General features: G+C 46.1%; 1 protein-coding gene across 3 annotated transcripts; it reads right to left on the bottom strand.

Moving 5' to 3' along the window:
* Positions 1-455: 455 nt before the first annotated feature.
* Positions 456-22,022, bottom strand: LOC140698215 (NBPF family member NBPF4-like). 3 transcript variants are annotated; one of them, XM_072967868.1, is made up of 15 exons: positions 21,826-22,022; positions 20,201-20,411; positions 18,483-18,612; positions 17,607-17,821; positions 16,505-16,556; positions 15,425-15,639; positions 14,371-14,422; positions 13,355-13,569; positions 10,834-10,885; positions 9,895-10,070; positions 8,795-8,846; positions 7,730-7,920; positions 5,258-5,485; positions 3,084-3,289; positions 456-1,464 (listed from the first exon to the last, which is right to left on the bottom strand). In XM_072967868.1, the coding sequence occupies exons 1-14, from the start codon at positions 21,940-21,942 to the stop codon at positions 3,093-3,095; spliced, it is 2,103 nt and encodes a 700-aa protein (XP_072823969.1). In that variant the 5' UTR covers positions 21,943-22,022; the 3' UTR covers positions 456-1,464; positions 3,084-3,092. The 3 variants fall into 3 exon arrangements, with proteins under 3 accessions (XP_072823969.1, XP_072823967.1, XP_072823968.1); XM_072967866.1 differs by having other exon boundaries at positions 21,922-21,996; XM_072967867.1 differs by having other exon boundaries at positions 456-1,190; positions 21,922-21,996.
* Between the last annotated feature and the right edge of the window lie 786 nt (positions 22,023-22,808).

Below are 22,808 nucleotides of genomic sequence, written 5' to 3'. Positions count from 1 at the left end.
CAATATATATCCATACCTACTAAATCAGGCAGGAGAATCATAGATTATAACACTGAATTGAAAAATACACAACTTCACAGTAAAACTCCATAGAACTTTTAATGAAACGGAAGGGGTGGGGATTGTCTTTTCCACAGCACAATGCAAGCAGTACAAATAAACTGACTGATTTGGAAAAGTTCCGCTGTACAAACACAAATATGGTCATTGACACACATCAGGGATCGATCAGGGACGGTAAAATTGTTAGACAATGAGAATCATAGAATAAAATATTTATACACTCTCGAAGAGCTACTCGTCAAATGACTGATTCTAGACAGAAAAACGTGTGTTCCAATGAATGGATCTCACTGGCTCCTCCCTCTATAGCCAAATGTTCAATGCTTAGATGACAAGAGTGGTGACAGGCAAAGTGGACATTCTTCAACTCCAGAGGGTCTGTGCTACGAAGCACACAGTGTGCACTATGTGGTGCCCTTGGCAGAAGGCTAGGCCCGAGTTTAATCATGAGGAAGGGTCAGACAACTGCAGAATGTAGACTTCTGAGCCAGACAACTGACCTGTCCTCTGCAAACAAGTCAATGTCACCACCATTAAAGACAAACACAGTAAGGTGAGGAGAGGTTTTGGGCTCAAAAGAACTAAAGAAATACAGTAGTACAATCTCTTTAGTTCTTTGGAACCCAAAATAACTCTTCTCCTTTCTGTCATCCCGTTTGTGGAGGCATTGGCAGTTTGAAAAAGACAGGCCAGTTGTCCTGTTCAATGGTCTAGATTCTACAGTTGTCTGATAACTTCCTTGTGATGAAACTCGAACGAAACCTGTTCAGCACGGACACTGCATGTTCAAAGCCGGCTGCACCGAGCACAGCCCATCTGGTGGCAGAGAATGTCCAGGCTGACATGTTGCCTTCTTCCACCTGCTCCAGATGCCAGTGTGAACAGGATGGCAATTGAGAGGAGTGAGCATTACGGTCTCTCAAAGCTGAGTATCCATCAAAGCGCTGGTCTCCTTTTCAATGGGTAACGTTTGGAGACTGATGCCTGGGAGTTCTCCCATCAAATCAGTGTTTTGCAATAATAATCATGGGATGTGGCTGGTGGTTGTGATGATGATTCTCAGGAAAGGATCCCTGCAGTGTTCTGTGTGGACTTGAACTTGATTTCATGCCGTAGACTTTTTGCATCTAGTAGGAAAAATAAATTTGATGATGCGGTTTCTTCCAAATTGGAATATCTGTTCAGAGTAGCTAAAATACTGGGTAGCTGTGAAAGAGAGACAGCGGAGAGATAGACAGAGGAGAGATAGAGGGACAAGGAGAATGACAGAGGGATCAAATGTGGGTCTCTGTTGGGTTCTGTTGATGGCTGCGCCTGGGGGGATGACCACATGTTTGGAAGAGGCAAGAGCAGCCCGGGATCGTCTTGATAGGAGGAGCTGAAGGTCGAGCCCGAGGCTGGCTGAAGGGAAAAGTGAGATCCACACATTAGAAGAAATCCCTCCTGAAACAAACGTGCAGACTGTGGTGCAGAATCTAGGGTCCCCTGTCCTCGCCCCACCAGTGTTTGGGGACACGCCACCTCACAGCTGCTGCAGAGTCTTAGCCAGATCCCTACCGCTGGCTCCTCAGCAACCAACTGACTTTTGATTGCCCTTGACCTGGACCGAAGTGCTGCCTTTCTCACATGTCCCAGGGAGGGATGGGCTGAGCATCCCTCATATACATTCAGAAACAGACTGCTGTCTGGAGCAAGGATCCTTGGGACACTCCTCTACTGCTTCCTGATATTCCAACAGATCCATAGTCCTTCCAATCCCTAGATGCATGTCAGCAGAGCTTTTCAAAATACTAATGCCCAAACCTCACCTCAGAACGTTAGAATCAGAATATCAAGGGGTTGGGTCAAGTCATTCATGTTAGATAGATCCAAGCTCACCCAGCGTTTCTTCATGATAGCAAGATTTAGAGCTACCCACTAGACCTACACCACTTCACACCTTTCTTTTTCCTTTGCTTCATTACTTCCACCATGAACTCCTGTCCCGCTGGCCATGAAGATTTTTTTCACCTTCCTTCTCACAGTCTAGAGGAAATCACTTGCCTTCTCAAACGGCCTTGCCTGAGGCAATGATCTTCTTGTATCCTGTATACCTGAGTCTTCATAAATCTGCCCCAGGTTAATTCACTGGGATGCTCTCCTAGATTCCCTGGCGTCAGATGCCAACTCAGCCCATGTTTTTTCCTGGACTTTCACTGAACATGTAGTAAGAGTCATGTGAGTAAAAGGAAGAGAGGTCTGAAACCCTAGGCACGTCACGCTCTTTGTGTTCTGTCAACACATGGCCTGTGCCTCTGCTTTTGGCCAATGTCCCTTTAGGGTGCCATCTACCGTCCTCCACCTAATGCCAGCTCCAGTGAGGCACTGGGAGCCCCATGGACATTAGCACAGAGCTGACCACCAGTGTCTGGCGAGAAACCTGACTCCAGGCCAGTCCAGCGCTCCCACCTATGACAGAGATTTATATTTGGTTCTTGTAACCAGGGTTCTCATTCCTCAGTTGTACCAATTTTATTCACGTGGAGACGTCGAGGAGTGAAGGTTGTCCTAGCTGTGTTCTGCAAAACCCAACCCATGTGCATGTGATTCATGACGTCAGTGATTCTGGAAGAGGCAGTGGAGTGGAGGGAGGAAGGGTAGGGAAAGGAAGGCAATGACACCAAGGGAGTGTGTGATTTCAGGCAAAGAACCCCGTGTTCAGGGCCCTAAATGACGCTCTTCTCATGAGGAGGACCGCGGGGCCGGGCTTCCCAGTAGCTACGAGTAGAGGTGAGAAGAAGTACCAGGGCAGCAGCAGCAGCAGCAAGAACACAGCAGAGTTCACAGTACAAACAGAAAGTGGGGATGGAAGGGCCTGGCAGGGTGGCAGCTCCCACAGAAAAACAAGGAAAGACCAGACGCAGGTAGGATCAACTCTTCAGTGAAGGAACAAGGAAGAGAAAAGAGAGTGGAGTCTGAGCTGTAATCTTAGATGAGGAGCAACAGGGAAGACGTACATGGAAGGGCCTAGATGTGATTACCTCTGTCCCCTAAGCTTGAAGGCCAGGGAATCTGCATGCAATTCTCCACTTGCTGCGCAGAAGTTTTCTTCGCAGAATCTTCTGTTTCAGGACACTGGAGGCATTGCTGTTGCTAGAGACTTGACACTCATGTTGGCTGGCACTTGAGCCCTCACCCTCCACCTTGGGGTGGTTCTTCTTTCCAATGGAAGCATCCAAACCCAGCTCTGAAGATAAAACCACAGAAAACAGGATCCACTGTTATACATGACCTTACAATGACTTACTCGTCTTCCAAGTGGAACATCAAGTAAGCAAAGTGTCCAGGAACAAAAGAGGCCATGTCAACGTCCCTGCCAGGTAAAGCCAGTGGAGACAGCTTGGTAGTTTTCACTTTTGTTGATCGTCCCCAGACTATGTATTTCTGGTAAGATTGCCAAGAGGAAAACATCTTCACATTGCCAAAAGAATATTTGTTAAAGAAAAATAGAATTCATGAAAACAAAAATTTCCCAGTTAGAAAAGACAAAGGCAAGGAAATCAGGGCATTCAGAGGTAATACTGCTGGAAGGGAAGGGATTGTAGAAAGTAAACAAATTCAATGTTGAAACAAAACCTCAACATAGAAAGAACTGGGGAAGTCCCAAACGGGAAATTGTTACATATGTGTATCAGTATATGTTTCCCATATATATGTTCATACGCTATATATAATGTTTATACATACTCAAGCTAAATAAGGCATGGAAGATGTTTAAAAAACATACAACAACTCTCACAATTGTGTGTGTGTATAAAGGAAGAAATGGATATTGGAACTGAGATGTGCAATGCATCATTGTAACAGCCTCTGATGAGTTGACTTTGAAAAAGGAAAAAGAAACATATAAGAGGAATAAGAGAGGTAAGGTGGTAACATGAACTATTAGATCTGGGCGATTATGAGAATAAAGGGCATGAAGACTAGGCATTGCAGCAAAATCTGTTGTGATGCCTGGATTCATACTCGGGCCTCCGGGGAAAGTGAGCAGGAGAGAGAGCGACTGAGCCAGTGGGGCTGATTCCTGGCCAGGAATGTAGGAAGGCAAGGTCAAGAAAAAGAGAGACCAGAGGGAAGGGAACACAAAGAAATACCACTAGGGCTAATGGCACTTGTCATGGCCACACATCCCTAACATGCCCTGAGCCCTTCCCATGAGATCTTTGTAAGGTGGTCAGTGGTGCTCCTTCTTCTCTCACCTCCCCTCTCCTCATTTCTCAGATGAGGCCATTGCCTGACAGATGAGCACCAGGCGGGCCCAGTCTCTAATGGAGATACTGAGAGCAGTAGAGGGGAAAGATGAATACGACTGAGATGACATGTACGTGAGGGTTTGAAAGCTCATTTACGAAAATCAGAGAAGAGTGGGATCATGGTAAGAAAACTGAGGACATGACCGTGGAGACGAGTGAAGAGGACAAATTAAATGGAGTATCAGAAAAGAACCTGAGGGGCTCACCTCATCTACAAAGGTGGTTCTTTCTTTTAAATAAAGGGCTAAAAACAGAAAAACAACCGCCATGTGAAACAGCAGACTGAAGTGTACGGTCAGTCTTTACGTTGCTACATAACGTTAGAAACTCACTGTTACTGAGTGCACCTGACAGGGGAAAATTGGCTTGAGGATGGATGATGAGAAGAGAACACTGGCAAACGTGCCTTTCTGAGAAAGCGAGGGAAGACGGGGTCTAGAGAAAGTGTTGACCATCCAAAGTCCCGCATTTCAGCTGAGAGACTGCATTTGCACGCACTGTGTAAGTGTGAAATCTCCAGCAAGATACATGGGTAGAGAACACACAGTCACAGGTGCGCTGACGCAGGTTTTATCGAACCAGGGACTCTGGGAACTATGTTTCTGAACACTGAAAACAACCCTGGAAGGCAGATTTAACTTTCGGGAGGTCAGATAAGGGAAAAAAGAAGTGAATACCTCAGAAGATAAATAAGTTGCTTCAGTTAAAGAACCAGGCGTTTGCAAACCCAGGACCTGGGGCAGAGCCGGCCCTAAATCTAAGGCTCTTGCTCGCTACCCTCTGTTAGAGCATTGAGGATTTCGAGAGGACATGAAAGGAGCATGGCAGAGGCCCCACTGTCTCCTCCACCCCCAGCCCTGGAACGACCAGCTCTTGGACTACAGCTTCCTTTTCTTTCTTACCTTGGAGGGGCGGCCATTGGTCTCCAAACTCAGTGTTGGCAGTGAAGCCCCACACGGTGGAGGAAAGGCCGAGCCTGGCGTTGCCGTCACCACAGTCAAACTGCTGGTCCCGCTGCAGCTGCAGGTGATGGGTCACCTGGGAGCTTGTCTGCAGTTGTGCTTGTGAAGCTTGCATCTCTGACCCTTGGAAACTCAAAGGCCCTTGGGGACGGTCCTCCCAGGAGTCACCTGAAAGGAGAGAACAGTTCAGTAGGGCCAATGCAACTTTCCCTTTGTCAGCCCCTCCCATGACACCCATTTCTGCCGTCGCTGCCTATCACGGAGACGACCCAGTCAGCCAGACAACAGAGGCACACGTCATGGACATGAAGGAGATTTCATTTTCACGGCTGTGCCTGGGGACGCTGAGATGGCAGGTGCGAGGCGGCAACATCGCTGAGATCAAAAATCACCCACTTGGGTCCAGAGGGTACTGGAAGGCAGATGAGGTCATGACTATGGGTCTGTTATTAGCGACCTTTCCTTGTAGCCTGGAGACAAGGTTCTGGACCGGCCTCACGGAAGGGAGGACAAAGAATCGTTGATGTCTAAGTAGAATACAGAAGTAACAAGAGAAGTAGGGCCTAAAGGCTTCAAATTCCACTAGAAAAGGGACTTGGGAGACTATAGCACGGGGACCAAGTTATGAGAACTCTTCCCACTTCTAGAGCCTTCTCAACTCCCTTCCCCGTGTGTTTTGACTGGCCTTCCAGCCACCACACGGGGATACGTCCTGTGGCTACATGTGTCCTGGGTGGGCTGGTGGATATGAGCACCTGTAACTAGGGTAGCTGAGGTCTGAGTCCCTTACTGGAAGCTACAGAATCAGGATGTCTGGTTCTTCTGGGAGATGATACAGTGCACATTCCTTATATTACACCCCCCTGCAGGGGCACCAGGCACTGCTGCTCATCACACATGTTTACATTCACCGTGAAATGAATCCGTATTCTCAGAAAGTGGGCTAACCAAAGAGCTCAAGTAGCTCATCCAGTCCAGGTCAGGCTCAGGTGGGCTCATGGCCCACGGGGCCTGCTCCCCATTGCTGTGGGGCTCCCCTCACAGGTCCGCCCTCAAGACCCGCCTGCTCAACAAGGTTTGTTTCAGTGTTTCTTAAACGTGTCTCTCCTGTGTCTGTTACCACGTCGTCTTCCAGAGGGCGCACTCTGTCTGAGTCTCATGGGTGACTGATCCAGCCTCCTTCTAACTGCTTCGTCTGATTCTGTCTCTCCACACTATCAGCAGTCTCACCAGTCTAACTTAGCCTGTGGAAACTGGTACTCCCCACTCTCCCTACATGAACTCAAATCCTCACCTTGCCTGGACTGTCCTGCTACGTTCCGGCCCCTCTTTCTTCGGGAACATCACTTCCCAAATCCCCCTTGTTCAACTCCTTCCTGGATGTGAGCTGCCCCTCCTGACCCCAGCCCTGCACCAGGACCTTGTAGAGCTTCCTGGGCTTTTCCTAGAATCACTGCTCTCAGCCTCTTGTGCCCTTCTCATTCCCTCCAGACAGTTTATTCATCATTAATCACTGGATTTCAGGATACTGAACAAGGTTAACTGATAATTCACATTGGTGTGAAGGGTAACATCTCTGAAATTAAAAACTTTATTATGTGAAACAATTTCAAACCCAGTAAAACCATGTTCAAATGCTATTTTGAATCACATTCTAGCATTAATTTTAAATATCACTGCTTCATTTCCTCATTTCGTTTTCTCTCCCTTTTCCCAACAAATGGGTTTTATTAAACTATGCTTTGAAAATTCTTTCCATTTGCATGGGAAAAGGCAAAATATTTCATTAAACATCACAAGGAATCCCCAACAGTATTAGTTTGGAAAGTAGAGAAAAGCCTCCAAAAATTCTGAAGTTGTCTTTAAAGATCAAGTGTTTGTGCTGTGCCTACAGCATTTCTCCCTGATCAGGGCGGATGGGGCGAAAGAGCAGATCTCCTGTGGCCTCACTGCCAGTATCAAAGCTGTACACACTGTTCACAGGCCATGATCAGAATCCACAAAGAGGAAGGATCCGAGGATAATTGATGTGTCCCATTCATTCACCTCAGCCCATTTGTGTGTGGGATTTTCACCTCTCTTGCCCATTCTGAATCATGGCCTGGCAGGGCTGGGCCACATCCCACACATCTCACTTCCCGTCTCCAGCCTCACTTGATTCCAACAGCCTGCAATGGTGAAGGTGGTCCAGGTGACAGAAGGCATCCTGAGACGTGGGGAAAGGAAAGTTCTCTTACTCACATGATGCCTTCTGCAAATTAGATCCAACAGCCTGATTCAAATCAACAGAAGTCTCAGGGCTTGTTTACAGAAATGACTGACATAATCTATAGAGGTCGTTGACTACAAAGACTAGAGAGGATACCTGGGGACCCATTAGGAGCTGTCTGGCCTGTCCAGGGGAGTACTCACCATCTACAGCAAGCGCTGAGAAGACTCCCTGTTGGTCCCATGGGAATGAGACACCTCTGTAAGGCCTACAGGAGTCTGACAGGTCATGGCCAACTGAACTAGTCAAATAACATCCATCCAGTGAGTCCTGTGGGTCTTCATTCTCTTCTCCCACCGGCTGCTCACTAAGGAGCCTTGTGGAGTCAGCCGGACTGATGATTAAACAAAATGGATGAGTGAACACAGGGTCCTAGCTGGGTTTGATGGGAGCGTTAAGGGACTGGTGGCAGAAAACAAATGGAAATTCTCCACAAAGGGAGATATAACAATCGTCCTCCATCTGGGGCCAGAGTGTGCTTACAGTGGGAATAGGAGAGACAGCAGGAGGTGGTCCCAGCACTGACCAGAAAATGAGCTCCGGACGAAGGAGACAGAACTACCCCAGTCCACAACAGTGAGGACACACACACTCAGAAACTGCAAAGGAGGCTTGAAGCCTTGCACGAAGCTGGTTGAAATTGACATACAACAGCTGAGTGAACAAGACTCTGGCAGCATAATCCTGTGTCTCCAATGCCATTTCTCTACTACTGAGATGTGACATGAGTGTCCTTTTTCTAGGTATATTTCTTTTTAGGAAATACTTGTCAGTGTGGTAAGAACAAAGAAGCAGAGGCCGATATGCATCTTACGCTGCTTTGAATGAAAAGAGAGATGAGGGGAGGCCAAGAAATCCTGGAACTAATAAGCAGCCCTGCAGCAACTGAAAGCAGTTACTCTCTTTGAGGGAGATTATCAAAGGGGCTTATAAAAGTACCACCGTCAAAACAGACAGCACTGTTACAGGGACACACTGTGGTTTTCTGAATGGAAGAATGAGGTATCTGCAGCAGTTTCTCATTTCTCTGGATCTGACCTCACCATATGTCAACATTAAATTAAGAGCCATGATTCGTTATTACGCTATAGAACAGAAATGGACACAACATTGTCAACTGACTAGACTCTGATATCAATCAATCAATCAATCAATCAATCATTAATTAGCATAAAGGAAACAAAAGACCCATGATTCTTCAGAATTACCTGGAACGTATGCAGTCTTGTTCTTTCTCTTCCTCAACAACAGTATGATTGTCTATGGATCAATTCAGACAGGGCAAGAAACATTAATCAGATCCCACTATACGTGTTAATACGGAGGTATCCAATACTATCGCAGGGAAAAATTATCACCAGAAGCACGGGAGGATAATGGAAGAAGAACATCCCAGGAGGCCTCCCGTGGCCTCCCGTGGAGCTGCCTGGGTTTGCTTTCCTGATCACTGGGCGGTCTCTCCTCAGTCAGGTCGATCCTCACCACACTCACGCTTTCCAAGTCTGAGTCAAAAGTGAAATGTATCTTTTCCCCACAGATTCTGAGGAATAGCCCATCTGCATTCTAAAAAGAATACCGGGATATTCAGCCCTTCCCTCACTGTATGCTGGGTGGTTTAGCAGAATTTATACACTGAAAACAGACTACTGGTTGGAATCTACAAACCCTAGCATGAAAATGAGCTTTCTGCTAAAGAGAAACATCAACCCTCGATGGAGCGGGGAAATGCTGGCTTCAGCTGCACTCCATGGAAACATACATGCAAGGTGATGGTAGAGCTGCTTGTGTCCTGCTGTTCAGGTTGCTGCTCCACTAAGACAGTCAAGTTAGAGGAGACAGACACTGGGGATGACAGCAGTGACCCCAGGGAAACAACAAATCCAGAGATGTAGTTAAGGCTGTCAACATCTTTTGAAACGCATAGAAACTCAAGGGGTATTTTAGGGTATGAACATGAGAAGATTATAAGTAAGAAGAGACATTTGATGGGAATCAGGAAAAAACGCACCTCAGTACAAAGGCACAGAGGTTTGAGTGACATTGACACCCTTGCTTTGGGTTCAGTGATCTACTTTGAGGCCCAAAGCATATGGTTGCCCTGGGATAAGAAAGAGAGCACAGCTCCCTGACCCACATGATGTCTGTGCTTAAAACTCAATTCTGGGACCTAAACCTTCTCAATATATCTCTATAGGGTGTGCCCACAGGGATGCCATAGCTCAGCACCGCCAGAGGTGTGAAGTACAAAAGACACAAAGTCCACCTGGCAGTCCAGTTGGAGGTTTATCATACTGATAAAAGTACTCACTGGTGACATCCCGAGCATAAGAGAGTTCCAATCCCTCAAATGAGTAGATGGCAGCGCTCCTAGAAGGCCAGAAGGAGTCTGACAGGTTTCGAAGAACTGAGTAAATCAAATAGGATTCCTCCACTGGGGGCAGTGGGATGTCATCCTCTACCACCTGCAGCAGCTCCGTGCTGAGCCTAGTGGGTAGGGAGACCAAAGATTAACATAATAGCAATCAGAAATCTAGACTCCTTTCTCCTTTCGATGGAATGTTTAATTGAGTGGTGAAGGAAGCCGAAGGCTGACCCAATAAGCAGGATAAAATATCTTTTCTGGTGGGACAGTGTGTGTTTCTTCAGAGGAGCAGGAGACAGAATTGACAGTGGGTGCTCAGGACCCTGGCCAAATAACAAGCTGATGAAGAAAGAGACTGATTCTCTCTATACCATAGAATCATGACCCATCACATAGGGCCACGTAACATTGCCTTTCACCCTTTCATTTCGATTGCACTCAGTGCTACATGGAGAGAGAAAGTGCATATAGCTTTGGGGGCACCCTAGTGTCCCAGAAATCTCATGCTACCAAGGCCTCTTTGTAAGATTATTGTGGCAGAATATAATTCTGTTACTGTCTATTTACACTCTTGCTATCAAACACATGCCAACATGCGAACACAAAACAGGCAGAAAGCAGATTTGCATCTCACTCTGTCAATCACACAGGAGAGAAAAAATGAGTGCATGAAAATCAGAGTATCAAAAAGAAAACCAAAGTAAGAAGTTAATTAGAAAAGGAAACCATGTAAGTAGCACAATGAAAGCAGAAAAGATTACAAAAAAGGTAATTTCTGGTTGGCAAAGTGGACCATACAGTTGTATTCAGCACTTCCTGCTGACCCTGGATTAGGGGACTACAGAAGTCACATTTTATCAACAGGGTAAAAATATTCAAAATTACCTGGGGACGATTGGCTCTGCTCCTTTCACACCATCTTGATCATTTTGCTTTTCTGTAAATGAGTTCACAGAACAGTTACATTGGGCAAAACCCACTTCCCTATGATCAATACCATGCAAAACTTAGCACAGCAACATGCACGTATGCAATGTGGTAACGGGGTAGTGTGGGAGAAATATTCCGGGAGGCCCTAGACAGAACCTTAGAAGAAGGCACTTGGTATGCTTCTTGAGCCCCTGGACACGTCTCCTTAATATGACAGGATGTCCCCACACTATGTCCTGAGTCTAGGCAAACAGTAACCACATCCTTTTACCCACAGATCCTGAGGGACTGCCTAGCTATTTCTTAGAAGTTTGCACTAATATTCAGAATTTTTCCATCTGAAATGCTGTCTGTTACTGGGGTAGATACATTCTCCATTGACATTAGACTGATGAGCAGAATCTAAACACAAGTCAACACGGTCTTCAGTGCCCCCAAGAAAGGGTGGCCATTCATTTGGTTGCACGTTCCAGGACCCTGCCTTGCTTCAGAGAAACATACCAAAGATGATAGTGGTGCTTGCGTTCAGGTTTCTGAAGCCTCTGGATAAGATAAGACAAATGGAAGGAGATACTTTTGGGTTGACACAAACAATCAAAGAAGTGACATCTCCAAAGATATAAACTAGACTGCCAACACCCTAGGACAGGTCTAGAAACTCAAGGACACTGCTCAGGAACCAAAATTAGAGCATGAAATGCAAGATAAGAGAGTCATTCAAAATTAGGAGACCAGAAAGTTACTTCCTATGACACAACTGGAGAGCTCTATGGGAGTCTGGTAGGACCACCTTTGGTCTAGTGATTGGCCAGTGAGACAAACGTGACTAGGAATTGAGTAATGTTCACTAACTCAGGGAATGTGTTATTTTAAAGGCAATTGTATGGAACAGAATCGAGAGCCCAGAAATAAACCCACAGAATTACAATCATGTCATCTTCTACAACGGAGGCAAGAATATACGATGGAGAAAAGACAGTCCCTTCAGCAAGCGGCGTTGGGAAAACTGGACAGGCACACATATATCAACGACGTGAGGACACTATAAACAAAAATAAAATCAAAATGGCTTAAACACTTAAATACAAGACAAGACACTATAAACCGCTGAGAAGAAATCATAGACAAATTATTCTTCAACATAAATCTTAGCAATGTTTTCCTGGGGCAGTCTACCCAGGCAAATGAGAAAAAGCAAAAATTAACAAATGGGACGTAATTAAACCTAGAAGCTTTTGCACAGCAAAGGGAACCAAAAGAAAAACAAAACAATAACCTACGAAATGGGAGAAAATAGTTGCAAATGATGCAACTGACAACGGTTGACTTTCCAGGGTATACAAACGTCACATACAGCTTAAAAACAACAACAACAGAAACCCAAAAAATCATATCCAAAAATGGGCACAGGACCTAAAAAGGAATTCTTCAAGGAAGACATGCAAATGGCCAAGAGGTACATGAAAACATGTTGAATACCGCTAATTATCAGACAAATGCAAATCAAAACTGCAATTAAGGATCACCTCACATCAGTCAGAATGGCCTTTATGAAAAAGCTCACAAACCCTAAATGCTGGAAAGGGTGTGGAGAAAAGGGAACCCTCCAACAGTATTGGTGGACATGCAGTTTGGGGCAGCCATTACAGGAAAAGAGGATTGGAGATTCCTCAAAAACTAAAAACACACTTACCATATGATCCAGCAATTCCAATCCTGGGCATACATCCAGAGTGAAGTCTAATTGGAAAAGACACACGCACCCCAATGTTAATAGCAGCACCGTATACGATCGCCAAGACATGGAAACAACCTAAATGACCATCCACAGATACCTGGATAAAGAGTCTGTGGCATATTTGTACAATGGAATACTACTCAGCCGTACAAAAGAATAAAATAGGGCCATTTGCAGCAACATGGATGAATTTAGAGATGCTCGTTCAAGGGAAGTAAGCCACAAAGAGAGAGACAAGGACCACATGATATCACTCATGTACGGAATATAAACGAGAAACAAGAAGACACTAATGAAGTTACCTGCCTAACGGAAATAGACTCACAGACATACAAAACAAACTTATGGTTGCTGGAGAGAAAGGGGGTGAGAGAAGGGATAAACTGGGAGTTCCAGTTGTGCAAATATTAACTATTATATATAAAGGACGTTAAACAACAAATTTCTTCCGTATAGCACAGGGAATTCTATTCAATATCTTGTAGTAACCTACAATGGAAAAGAATATAAAAATGAATATATGTATGCATATGGACGACTGAAATATCATGCTGTAATTCCAGAAACTGACACGTTGTACACTAAACATACTGCAAATAACCAAATGAATAAATAAAGAAACAAATGAAGGCAATAGTAGGGCCTGATTCGAAACATAATGTAAGCTTATAATGTATACATGTCAACAAATTCTCATAGACTAGACAAATCGTGTGGGGTAAAGACAATGCAGACTACCTGGGAGGTCACTTGGAATTTCATCCTCTTTAACATGGGGGCCACCACCGGCTCCCTCCAGGGTAGACATCACTTTCTGTTCATAAAATGCAAATTTTCCATCACTGTGAGTCTCACAGACGTCAGAACCTTCCTGATGAAGGGAAGGAGCCCAAACACCTTCATCCTGGGATTTGTGGAGCACTTCATCCTTCTCAAACTTCTGTAGGCCCGTGCTGTGCCAGGTGGGAAAGGAATGACAGAATATTTAACTAAGAGGGTTAGACACCTAATCAGATCACCTGCTATGGAAGGAAAGCATAGGTAGTGGTCACAGAAAGCCAGAGGGAAGGCCCCTTAAAGAGGGAAATGACTCTCCTATATGTGAGGCAGAGTGTGGCCGCCATGGCGTGGGAGAGGGAGAGAGCAGCAGGTGCTCCGAGCCCTGGCCATGCAACCAGCTGTTGAAGGAGCACTTGGACTCGCCGTGTGTGCTGTTACAGGCATGACTCCCAGGAAACAGAGAGGACTACGACCCTGGCTCCTGCTTTCAGCATACATTGTGTTGAGCTATACATGTGGTGCCCAAGAAAACAGGGCTTTTTTAGGAATTACACACATCTAACTCCTAACTTGAAGGAGTGTACTCTCAACATTTTGAGATACTTTTGAATCTTTTTGTCTGTTTTCTTCACTTGCAGTCAAATGCTTATCGACATGCTGATGCCAAACAGGCACAAAACACATGTGAATCTCACCCTGCCTTTATCCACACAGGGGAGGACTCCTGACAGCTGAGACCCCCAAGTTTGGCTAGTTCACCTTGGTCAAATCACTGCACATGACTAAATTGGAGAGAGTCACAAATTCAAACACACACATCTAGCACAATGGAAAGAAACAACATTTTTAAAGTGCATATGGGGCTGTTGAGTGAATGGGTCAAAAAGGTATACTCAGCACATTATCTTTTCCCTGCATCTGAGGTCTTCTGGTGTCAAGATTGGCATCAACAGCCCAGAAATCCTCAGAATTACCTGGGGGTCGTTGGCTCTTGTCCAGCTGCTTCGTCACGGTCATTCTGATTGTCTGGGAAGAAATTCAGAGACAGCAGGTCACGATGAACTAATCACACCTCACGCATGCCAACACACTGCACGCAGGTAGCACAAGGACATTAATATTCTCAGTGCAACAACAGAATATTTTAGGAGAGGTATTTCAGGACACTTAAGTCTTAGGAGATTTACACAGGACTTCTGCCAAATGCTTGGGGGACATTCTCTGGCTGATCTGGGTGAGCTTTTTCCCACTATCCCATCTTCTGAGACTGTAGATTTCATAGAATATTTTCCTTCAAGTTCCTAGAAATCAGCTCAGGTGCTTTCTAGAAGACTTTCTATACTATTGCTTCATCCCATCACATAAGGCGGTTGCTGATGCTATGGAGGAATTTGTGCTTGAGACCAGGTGAATTCTACAAACCTTCAAATCCATGAGAAAATCTGCTGCTACACAGAAACCATGGGCATTCAAGGCTGGAGAGACTGCCAGAGCCCAGCCTTACTTCATGGAAACATCCGAGCAAGGTACAGGAACACTGGGTTCTTTTCTGATTTTCAAACATCTACTTAACTAAGAGAAGCCAACAACAGGAAGATGAAGACTTGCACTCACATCAGTGAAACCAGAGACACCACATGACCTAACATATAGGGGAGGCTACCATTCTGTTTGCTAAGGCAGAGAAAGGCTAGGGACAGTGTCCAAAAGAACACTTAGATCACTGTAGGTTGGAAGACACACTTCACACAAACGATGTCTGACAGACACTTTGTGTGAATGTTCCGCGAAAGTGGGGGCAAGTTTGTCACCCCTGACTTGGGTCCCATGGCCTGACTTTGGCTCGAGGGTTTCAGTTGTAAGAATTGGGCCTAGAAAGGAATCAAGGCTTCCTGGTTCACAAATGCCTCTCTTTCTTAATCCATCCTGTTCTCCGGGTTAAGCCAGCATGTACCACTAGTGTCTAATTCCATAGAAAACTTTCTTCATTGTAGACAGTGTGTGGGGGAACAAAACTAGAAAGGCTACCTGGGAGGTCAGTTGGAATTTCACCCTCTGGAACACAGGAGCAATCACCAGAAACATCCGGAGCACGGCCGACTTTCTCTTCACCGACTGCAACGTTGCCTTCACTGCCTAGCTGGTTGCAGACAGATCCTTCTTGGAGAAGTGAAGGATTCAGAACACATTCATCCTGGCCGTCCTGGAGCACTTCCTCCTTCTCCAACTCCTGCAGCTCAATGCTGTATCAGGTGGGAAAGTGATGACAGAAAATTCAGCTATGTCCATCGGACACCATGTTGTCATAACTGATTTTGATTGAGGGCATAGGATGTAGTCATGAAAAGGAAAGTTGTCAGTCCTCAGAAAGAGGGAACTAACTATTCTTCTTGATGTCAAGCAGAGTGTGGCTGTCAGGGGGTGGCAGAGGGAGAGACCAGTAGTTGCTCGGTGCACTGGCCACACAACGTGTGATGAGGAATGAGATTCAAACATCCCAGTGTGGTCCTATCACGATCACGAAGCACAAGTGAACCGCCACACCAGGTGTTATTGCCATCGGCCTCTATCATATTCAGTTTAAGATAAGGTAGTCAAGTGATTCTAAGTATCAAGGAATTCTAGGGCCTCAGAGATATTATCCCTTCTATTTAGGAACAGAAAGGCCTCTAAAGCCTTTCTCTTACTGGTGCCACACGAGAACTCCACTTTTTTCTAGGCAGTTTCATTGGTGCTTTATTTTTTGAGTTCCTCCTTTGCTGATTCCATTGCTACCTTCCTTACTAACAAGCACTGAAAACTCTGTAAAAGTACTTATTTATCTCATCTTAGTGTTCATTTAGGAGAGTATCCATAGTCTCTGTGTGCGCAGGAAACCCTAAAGGTGGTACATTCTCTTGGGCCGTAGCTACAAGGGCCACAGAACAGTAGACAACCAAGTGAAAGGGCCACTTCCATGCTGGGTGATTGAAATCAATCAATGCAATCTGCAGGTTTGCGTTTCTCACATCTGCTACATGACACTGTCTTGCCCTCATGTCTTCATCTTTCTTCTACCCTCTCCGTAGCTCACCTACCCATTACCGGTGCCTAAGACTTCATGGTTACCTGGGGGTGAGTGTTTCTTCTTCCAGTTTATATTCCTCATCTTCATCAACTTCTGCGAACAAATTCACAAATATCCAGTCAGCTTTTCCCCAATTCACAGACTGCAATCAGAATGGCTATATATGGCCATGGGAACATAAATATTTTTGTATGAGTCACTGCTGTGCTCAAGTTCCAATGCAATGTCTTTAAATAATTGGCCTGGTCCAGATGTCTGATCCATCGTTCAGTGTGACACCAAACAGCTGGATGACATTCCCGTCCCCTCTACCTGACATGGGGTCGACATTTAAATGGCCTTTGTTCCCTATACCACTGTACAAGTGTCCACCTCCCGTCTCAACCTCTACAACACATTCATCTATCTGGCCAAAAAGTTCTCCCTAGACACAGGCTGTACACCCTTTCACGGCTCTCATAGAGATCCTCTGCTTTGTGAAAGAAGAGGAAAACGACCCTGTCCCACATGCCTCCACGTGCACGGATCCTGGGAACTTCACATGCTCTCTGAGTGTTATCAGTGGAAATTCTCTCTATGGAAACTGCGCACTGACACAAATTTCCCAACACAACTTCAGCAACGTTCAGTGCCCAATCCAACCCTACACAGTGAAGGGCTTCTCTTTTTCTGAACTGATTCATGAAGATTCCCAGATTAATCACTGCAGCACCATCAACAGACCGTTTGATCCATTGTACAGAAGAGGAACTAGACACTGAAATAGGGAAAATCAATCACTCGCTCACAGTCAGTAAAGGCAACACTCAGGCTGGAGTCTGGGAACTTTGATGCATAGCGCAGGGCACTTTCCACTCCCACAAGCTACCCCCTGTCACATCCTCCTTCCCGGGCTTTAACCCCGGGGGATGCTCTCTTGCCCCAAAGGCCACCGTCCATCAGGGGGAAGCAGGTCGTTGAAACACTGTGACCTCTATCTTGTGCATTTCTCCTCTGTCCTCCCACTCAGCCAGTCCTGGTCCTGTCATGCTCCCCAAAATGAAACATGGAAACAGCACACTCCTAGTCGAGGTGAGGAGTCTCTTATGAGCCAGGAAGCTTTGCCTGAGAGGCAAGCACTATCAGAGCCTGTGGCCACGTTACCTGGGCTGAGCTTGCGGGCAAGGCGCTCTGCCAGCCTGCGTCCCTTGGTCAGCTGCTCTTGGAAGCCCTGTCCCTGGTTGTTGTCCAGGTCATCGTGGGTGAGGATGTCCTTCAGCTGCTGGATGAGCAGGACAGAGTCTTCTCTCCCGTCCCGTAATTTCCTCCGTAACTCGGTCAGCTCTCGTGCCTGAGAGCGAATTAGGGTATCGTATTCCCTAAGAAGAGATAGAAGAGACGGTGTTAAAATGCACAGTTGGATGATACGTGGTCAGAGGTTTCAAAGGCAATTCTGTGAGAACATCCCCGAGGAGCCATCAGAGCAGAATTCTGGCACATATGGGGGGAATGTCCTGTGGAAAGAGGAGACAAATGGTATAACAAAGGCTTCCTCTTTATCAGGGATACTCTTCTAAGATTCCGTTACGTCCCAGTCATCTTCTTCTTCTGGCAACAAACCCTAATGCCTTCCTAAGCCTGCTTCATGATGCTGTCTGTTCAGTGTCTCACGGAGCCATGCCCCTTTGCATGTAAAGATCCATGTAGGGTATGTTGGGCAGTGAGTGTCACAAAGTCATACATGGTGTGGACACGTCCAGCTGGTGACAAGTGGAAAGCACAGGAGAATGAGAGAGTCAAGGAAGGATGACAAGGTGTAGTGATTCAGGAGGGGACTGTGATTCAGAGGTCAGTGAGGTACTGGTTGCACAACGTGGTGAAGGTTCCAAAGGCCACTGACTTGTTCACTGGATTTGAATCTGGTGAATTTCATGTACTGTGATGTCCATTTCTGCACTCCCCTGGCCCAAAGTCGCTCGCGGCCCCACTTCGGACAGGCCTACACTTCCCACCAGCCCCCCTGCACAGAGCCCTCCTTACCTGAACCTCTCATCAGCTAGCACTGGCTTCTCTGCCAGCTTCTCTGCCAGCTTCTCTGCCAACGTCACCACCCGAAACTGCAGCTTCTCCCCCAGCACGGATTCAATGATGTCCTTGCACTCTTCACACTCTGAGGAAACAGAGACGCTGCCTCAGGGGAAAGCTGCACACCCTGCTGTGCTCACTGCCCTCCAGGGAGGAGGCAGGGTCCAGCCCAAGGTCAGAGGTAACCCTGCTACAAGGCTCTAGGCAGGGATTTCCACGTCTCATTCCTCAGCCTCCCGACTGCATGGCATTCCATTAGTCCCCATTTCAGAGCTGAGGAACGAGAAACTCCAAGGCACAGAAAGGAAGTAAAGAAGACAAAGTGGCATTAGCAAAGGTCAGAATTCACATCTCCTGAGACTGACCCTGCATCACGGGCCACTCTACCAAGACTTGCAACCTCAGAGGTGAAACACCGAGCACGGGCATGAAGTGGTGGCTTCCTGTGTGGTTGGGATGGACCCTAGGACTAATGGACTCATGGTTCCCTTGTGCTGGGATTTCAGTAATGAAGAAGTACCTCAAAGGGTAAAGAAAATTCTTCTGGATACACTTGTGTGAAATATGTTGCATAAAACTATAAGGACGTGAAAGACATGAGCCAAAATACTAGGATAATCTGTGTTAGTCCAAGTTGCAATGCTAGGAAGTGTCTTTACAATCTGCCTGCACTGTTGTAAGAGTTTTACAAGAATTTACTATTGTTTGCATCTCAAACATGCAGCAACACTGGATGGACAGAGAGGGTAACTGAGGCACAGAAAGAAATGCAGCATGGATTATGAGCCCAGGAAGCCTGGCCGAGAGTCTCTGATCTTCTCTGCACTAGGAAGGGCCTGCCCCACATACTGCTGTGGGTTTTACTAGGGATGGGGTTCTCCCCCACTTACCCTCATTCTCATTTTGGCCACATGTCTCATGATCCAGCCTTCAAGGTCGCCTGGATTTCCTGCTGACCCACATCACCAAAGTTTCACCAGCACAGCAAGAGACAAACTGGGTGATGCAGATTGTCAGATTTCTCCAGAAAACATCCGGACTCTCAACACAGGGTGTCACATGACCTCCTGGGATTCTGGAAGGAGGCCCTCCACCCAGGAAACTCAGCTTCCCTCTCACCAGGGAGCCCCTGTCTGAATGGTATCACTCATCGAGACCACGGTTTCCACGAGGACTTGGCTCATCCTTTAGCTCCTTCAAAGCAGGTGCTATCACTGCTTCCCCCAGTGTGTGCTGTCACCACATGACCTCAGTGTAACTGGCACAGTGCTTTGCCACGGTGACCTCAGGGAAGCTTGCTGAGGGCAGTCATTAGTCCCAGACGTTTAGGCGACAGTGATGCAAGACCAGATACACCTCAGCAAAGATTCCAATGGACAGAGTTTAGCTTGTTGTAGAGAGATCTCACGAGGCATCAAGAACTGGGATTTGAACTCTAGTCGCACACTACAGCTCACTACACACCTGGAACATTTGCTCAACTCTTTGTGCCGCAGCTTTCCCATCCTCAGGGAAATGAGGGTCAAATAGCTACTTCTACCTTTCCTGCCTTGTGCTCAGAATGACATTTATGCTGACAAAGGGGTGCAAGGGAAAGTCTGGAGAGTTTCCGTTTCTGAGAGGGAAGAAAGTGATCATTCCCCACGTTGCTGACCATGACCCTTAGGACTTACTGTATTTCTGCAGCTGGTTGGCCAGGTAGTAGGTAGTAGCTTGGCATACAAGGAATTTCTGGGTGAGATCTCGGAAGTCCTGCTTCTGTTTGGTCAGCTCTAAGTGCAGCTCCTGGTTGATCTCCAACAGTGTAACTTCTGCCCTCGGACCACATAAAGGGCCAAGACATTCTGCCATGGTGACGTGAGGTAGAGGATGTAGAGCTGGGGGCTGGGGAGAAGAAACGCAGCATATGATGGATTAAAAACAAGTGAAGCCACATAAATTTAATCAGGATTGAGGCATGACAACAACGGGAGTACTTAACTTACTGTTGGCAACAACTGGATCACCAGCTCACAACGCTTGAGGGTCTCGAACCACACAAACGACGTTCAAGAGCACAGAGCTCAGGGCCCCAGGCACTGCCTGCTGCGCAGACTCTAACAGGAGTGATGGAGCGGGCCCTGGCGTGCCAGGTAACCGCCTGCAGTTGCAATAACAGAACTCGACGGTGGGGGAGGGGCATGGAATCCTGGGGGCCCCTGCCTTCCAGTTGCCTAGGCCACGCCGCTTGGGGTCTCATGAACGTCGCCACCTATGGGGACACTCCTTCTCCAGCCACTCTTGATCGCTTTCTACACTTGTGCTGATACCACCAACCTATCTCTTCCCAAAAGTCATCCAAGCATAGTTCTCGTGTTGTCTCCTGTGTCTATAAAAATATCAAGAGATAAAGTGTTTCCTTGAAAGTCTTATTTTCTTAAAGGCTGTCATAAAGTCACACCACTTTCTCATTAAGTGCTCACACATTTTAAGGCTTTTTCACCGTGAAGGATGGCAGACTTGTAGAATGACACGACATTGTCCTCTGGGTCTTTGCCAGTTTTGTGTAAATCACAAAAACTGTAGGACAAAGAGCAGAATATTGTATCATGTGAATGAATAATTCATTTAAACAGTGTTTTCCGTCCTGACTCAATATTCTGTTCACTGCATCCCTTGTTAGCTCAGATCCTCATCTCACTTGGACAACTTCTTGGCTCCATAAACGTACGTCAGGTTTGACGTGCCAGTCTTCTAAACTCCTCCTCTAGGTGTGGATTGCTCTATTTGCTGTTTTTTGCAATGTCACTAAACACTACATTTTATACTTCTCACATATGAATTGCGTTGTAGTCCCACAAAATCTGTCTCCAAGCTGTCTAAATGATAAAAGCAATTTCTGCTTATGTCATTGAATAGAGACCATCTATTTGGAAAGACTTGTCAGCATGACGCTGCTCTTCTATATTCATCCACTTCACCCACATATCGAACAGAAAGGGATCCAAAGCAGTGTTCGTGCAACTTGCTTTGACAGATCTCTTTGAGTTTTACACGTGCCATTGCCCTGGTCTAGATCTGAAAAATAAAACATGGTAAGTTCAAGGTCATGGGTCAGGGAAGGCTGATGATCCTCAGCGTTTGTGTGCCCTTGTGCTCAGGGACATAGAAGATTAGCTTGAGAAGAGAAAGACAGGCAGGCAGGGGAAAGTGATGTTCTAAAGGAAGTCCTCACTTTCTCAGCACCTGGGTCGGGTGACCCTGAGATTTAGGAGACACTCAGAAGCATCAGTCCCTTCAGTTTAGCTGCTGCACTAACCTGACTTGAGGGTGAAATGGGTGTGACCAAGTGCCCCGGAGCATTTGTGTCAAGGTTAAAGACGGAAGACTGCATCAGCCACTTAGGAAAGCTTACCTTCTCCCGACCCCAAGTCATCCTCCAACCACACTGCTTAATGCCATTGGTGTGTGAGACGCAGAAGAGGCTTGAAAGAAATCGATTTTCTGCTGTCTGTGGGGCCGCAAATTCTGTGGGGGAAAAAACAAAATGTGCCAAATTTCCTCACTCTACAATGATGAACCCAAAGGCTCACAAAAGGTACTTGACTTACTTGAAGTCACAAGTATCACCACTCCTGCGGGGATGTGATCTTCTGTCAGTCCTTGACCTTTCTCAAATTGTCAGTGTTGGCGAGAGTCAAAGTAGGCTAGTCACTCTATCAAGTGATTGGCAGCACATGGACTAAATATTCAATGGCCATTTTAATCAAATATGTTGCTAAGTTGTCTTCCAAAATCACATACTGCTCTTGTATACAAATCCATTTGCAACTCCCAAAGCCCAAAGCTAGATTTTCCTGATAAGCTGTGGTCATTGTCATCATCTTCATTCACTTTATCCTGTAAATTAAAGGTCTCTGTATTATTACACAATGTTAGGGGCAGGCACGGGCCTACAGCTTGTTTAAGTGCATGAAGAGATTCCTGTGTCTCTGTGGGCCAGTGCAGTTGAGCAGCACTCTTTCTCCTCCATAAGTTATCTCACATTTTTTCCTACAGAATCCTGATTTTTCTATCCATGCTAACAGTTTTATAAAGAACATACGCTCTCTGGATACAGTCTTAGTGATGAAATGCTTCCCATTGTACAAATAACTACAAAATAACTCATCAGCCTGAATCCTGGCTTTCCTCACTGAGCAAGCTGTGGGTCAGACTTTGAAGGTTTTTAATAAGCTGGTACTTACTTCATAAGTGATATAGAAAGTTATTTTTCATAGCACCTCAAATACTGCACGAGGA

The sequence above is a fragment of the Vicugna pacos genome, chromosome 9 (genome assembly GCF_048564905.1).
Source record: "Vicugna pacos chromosome 9, VicPac4, whole genome shotgun sequence".
NCBI classification, from domain to species: Eukaryota; Metazoa; Chordata; class Mammalia; order Artiodactyla; family Camelidae; genus Vicugna; species Vicugna pacos.
The sequence above is the reverse complement of the archived record's forward strand: the minus strand, read 5'-3'. Positions and strand labels throughout refer to the sequence as shown.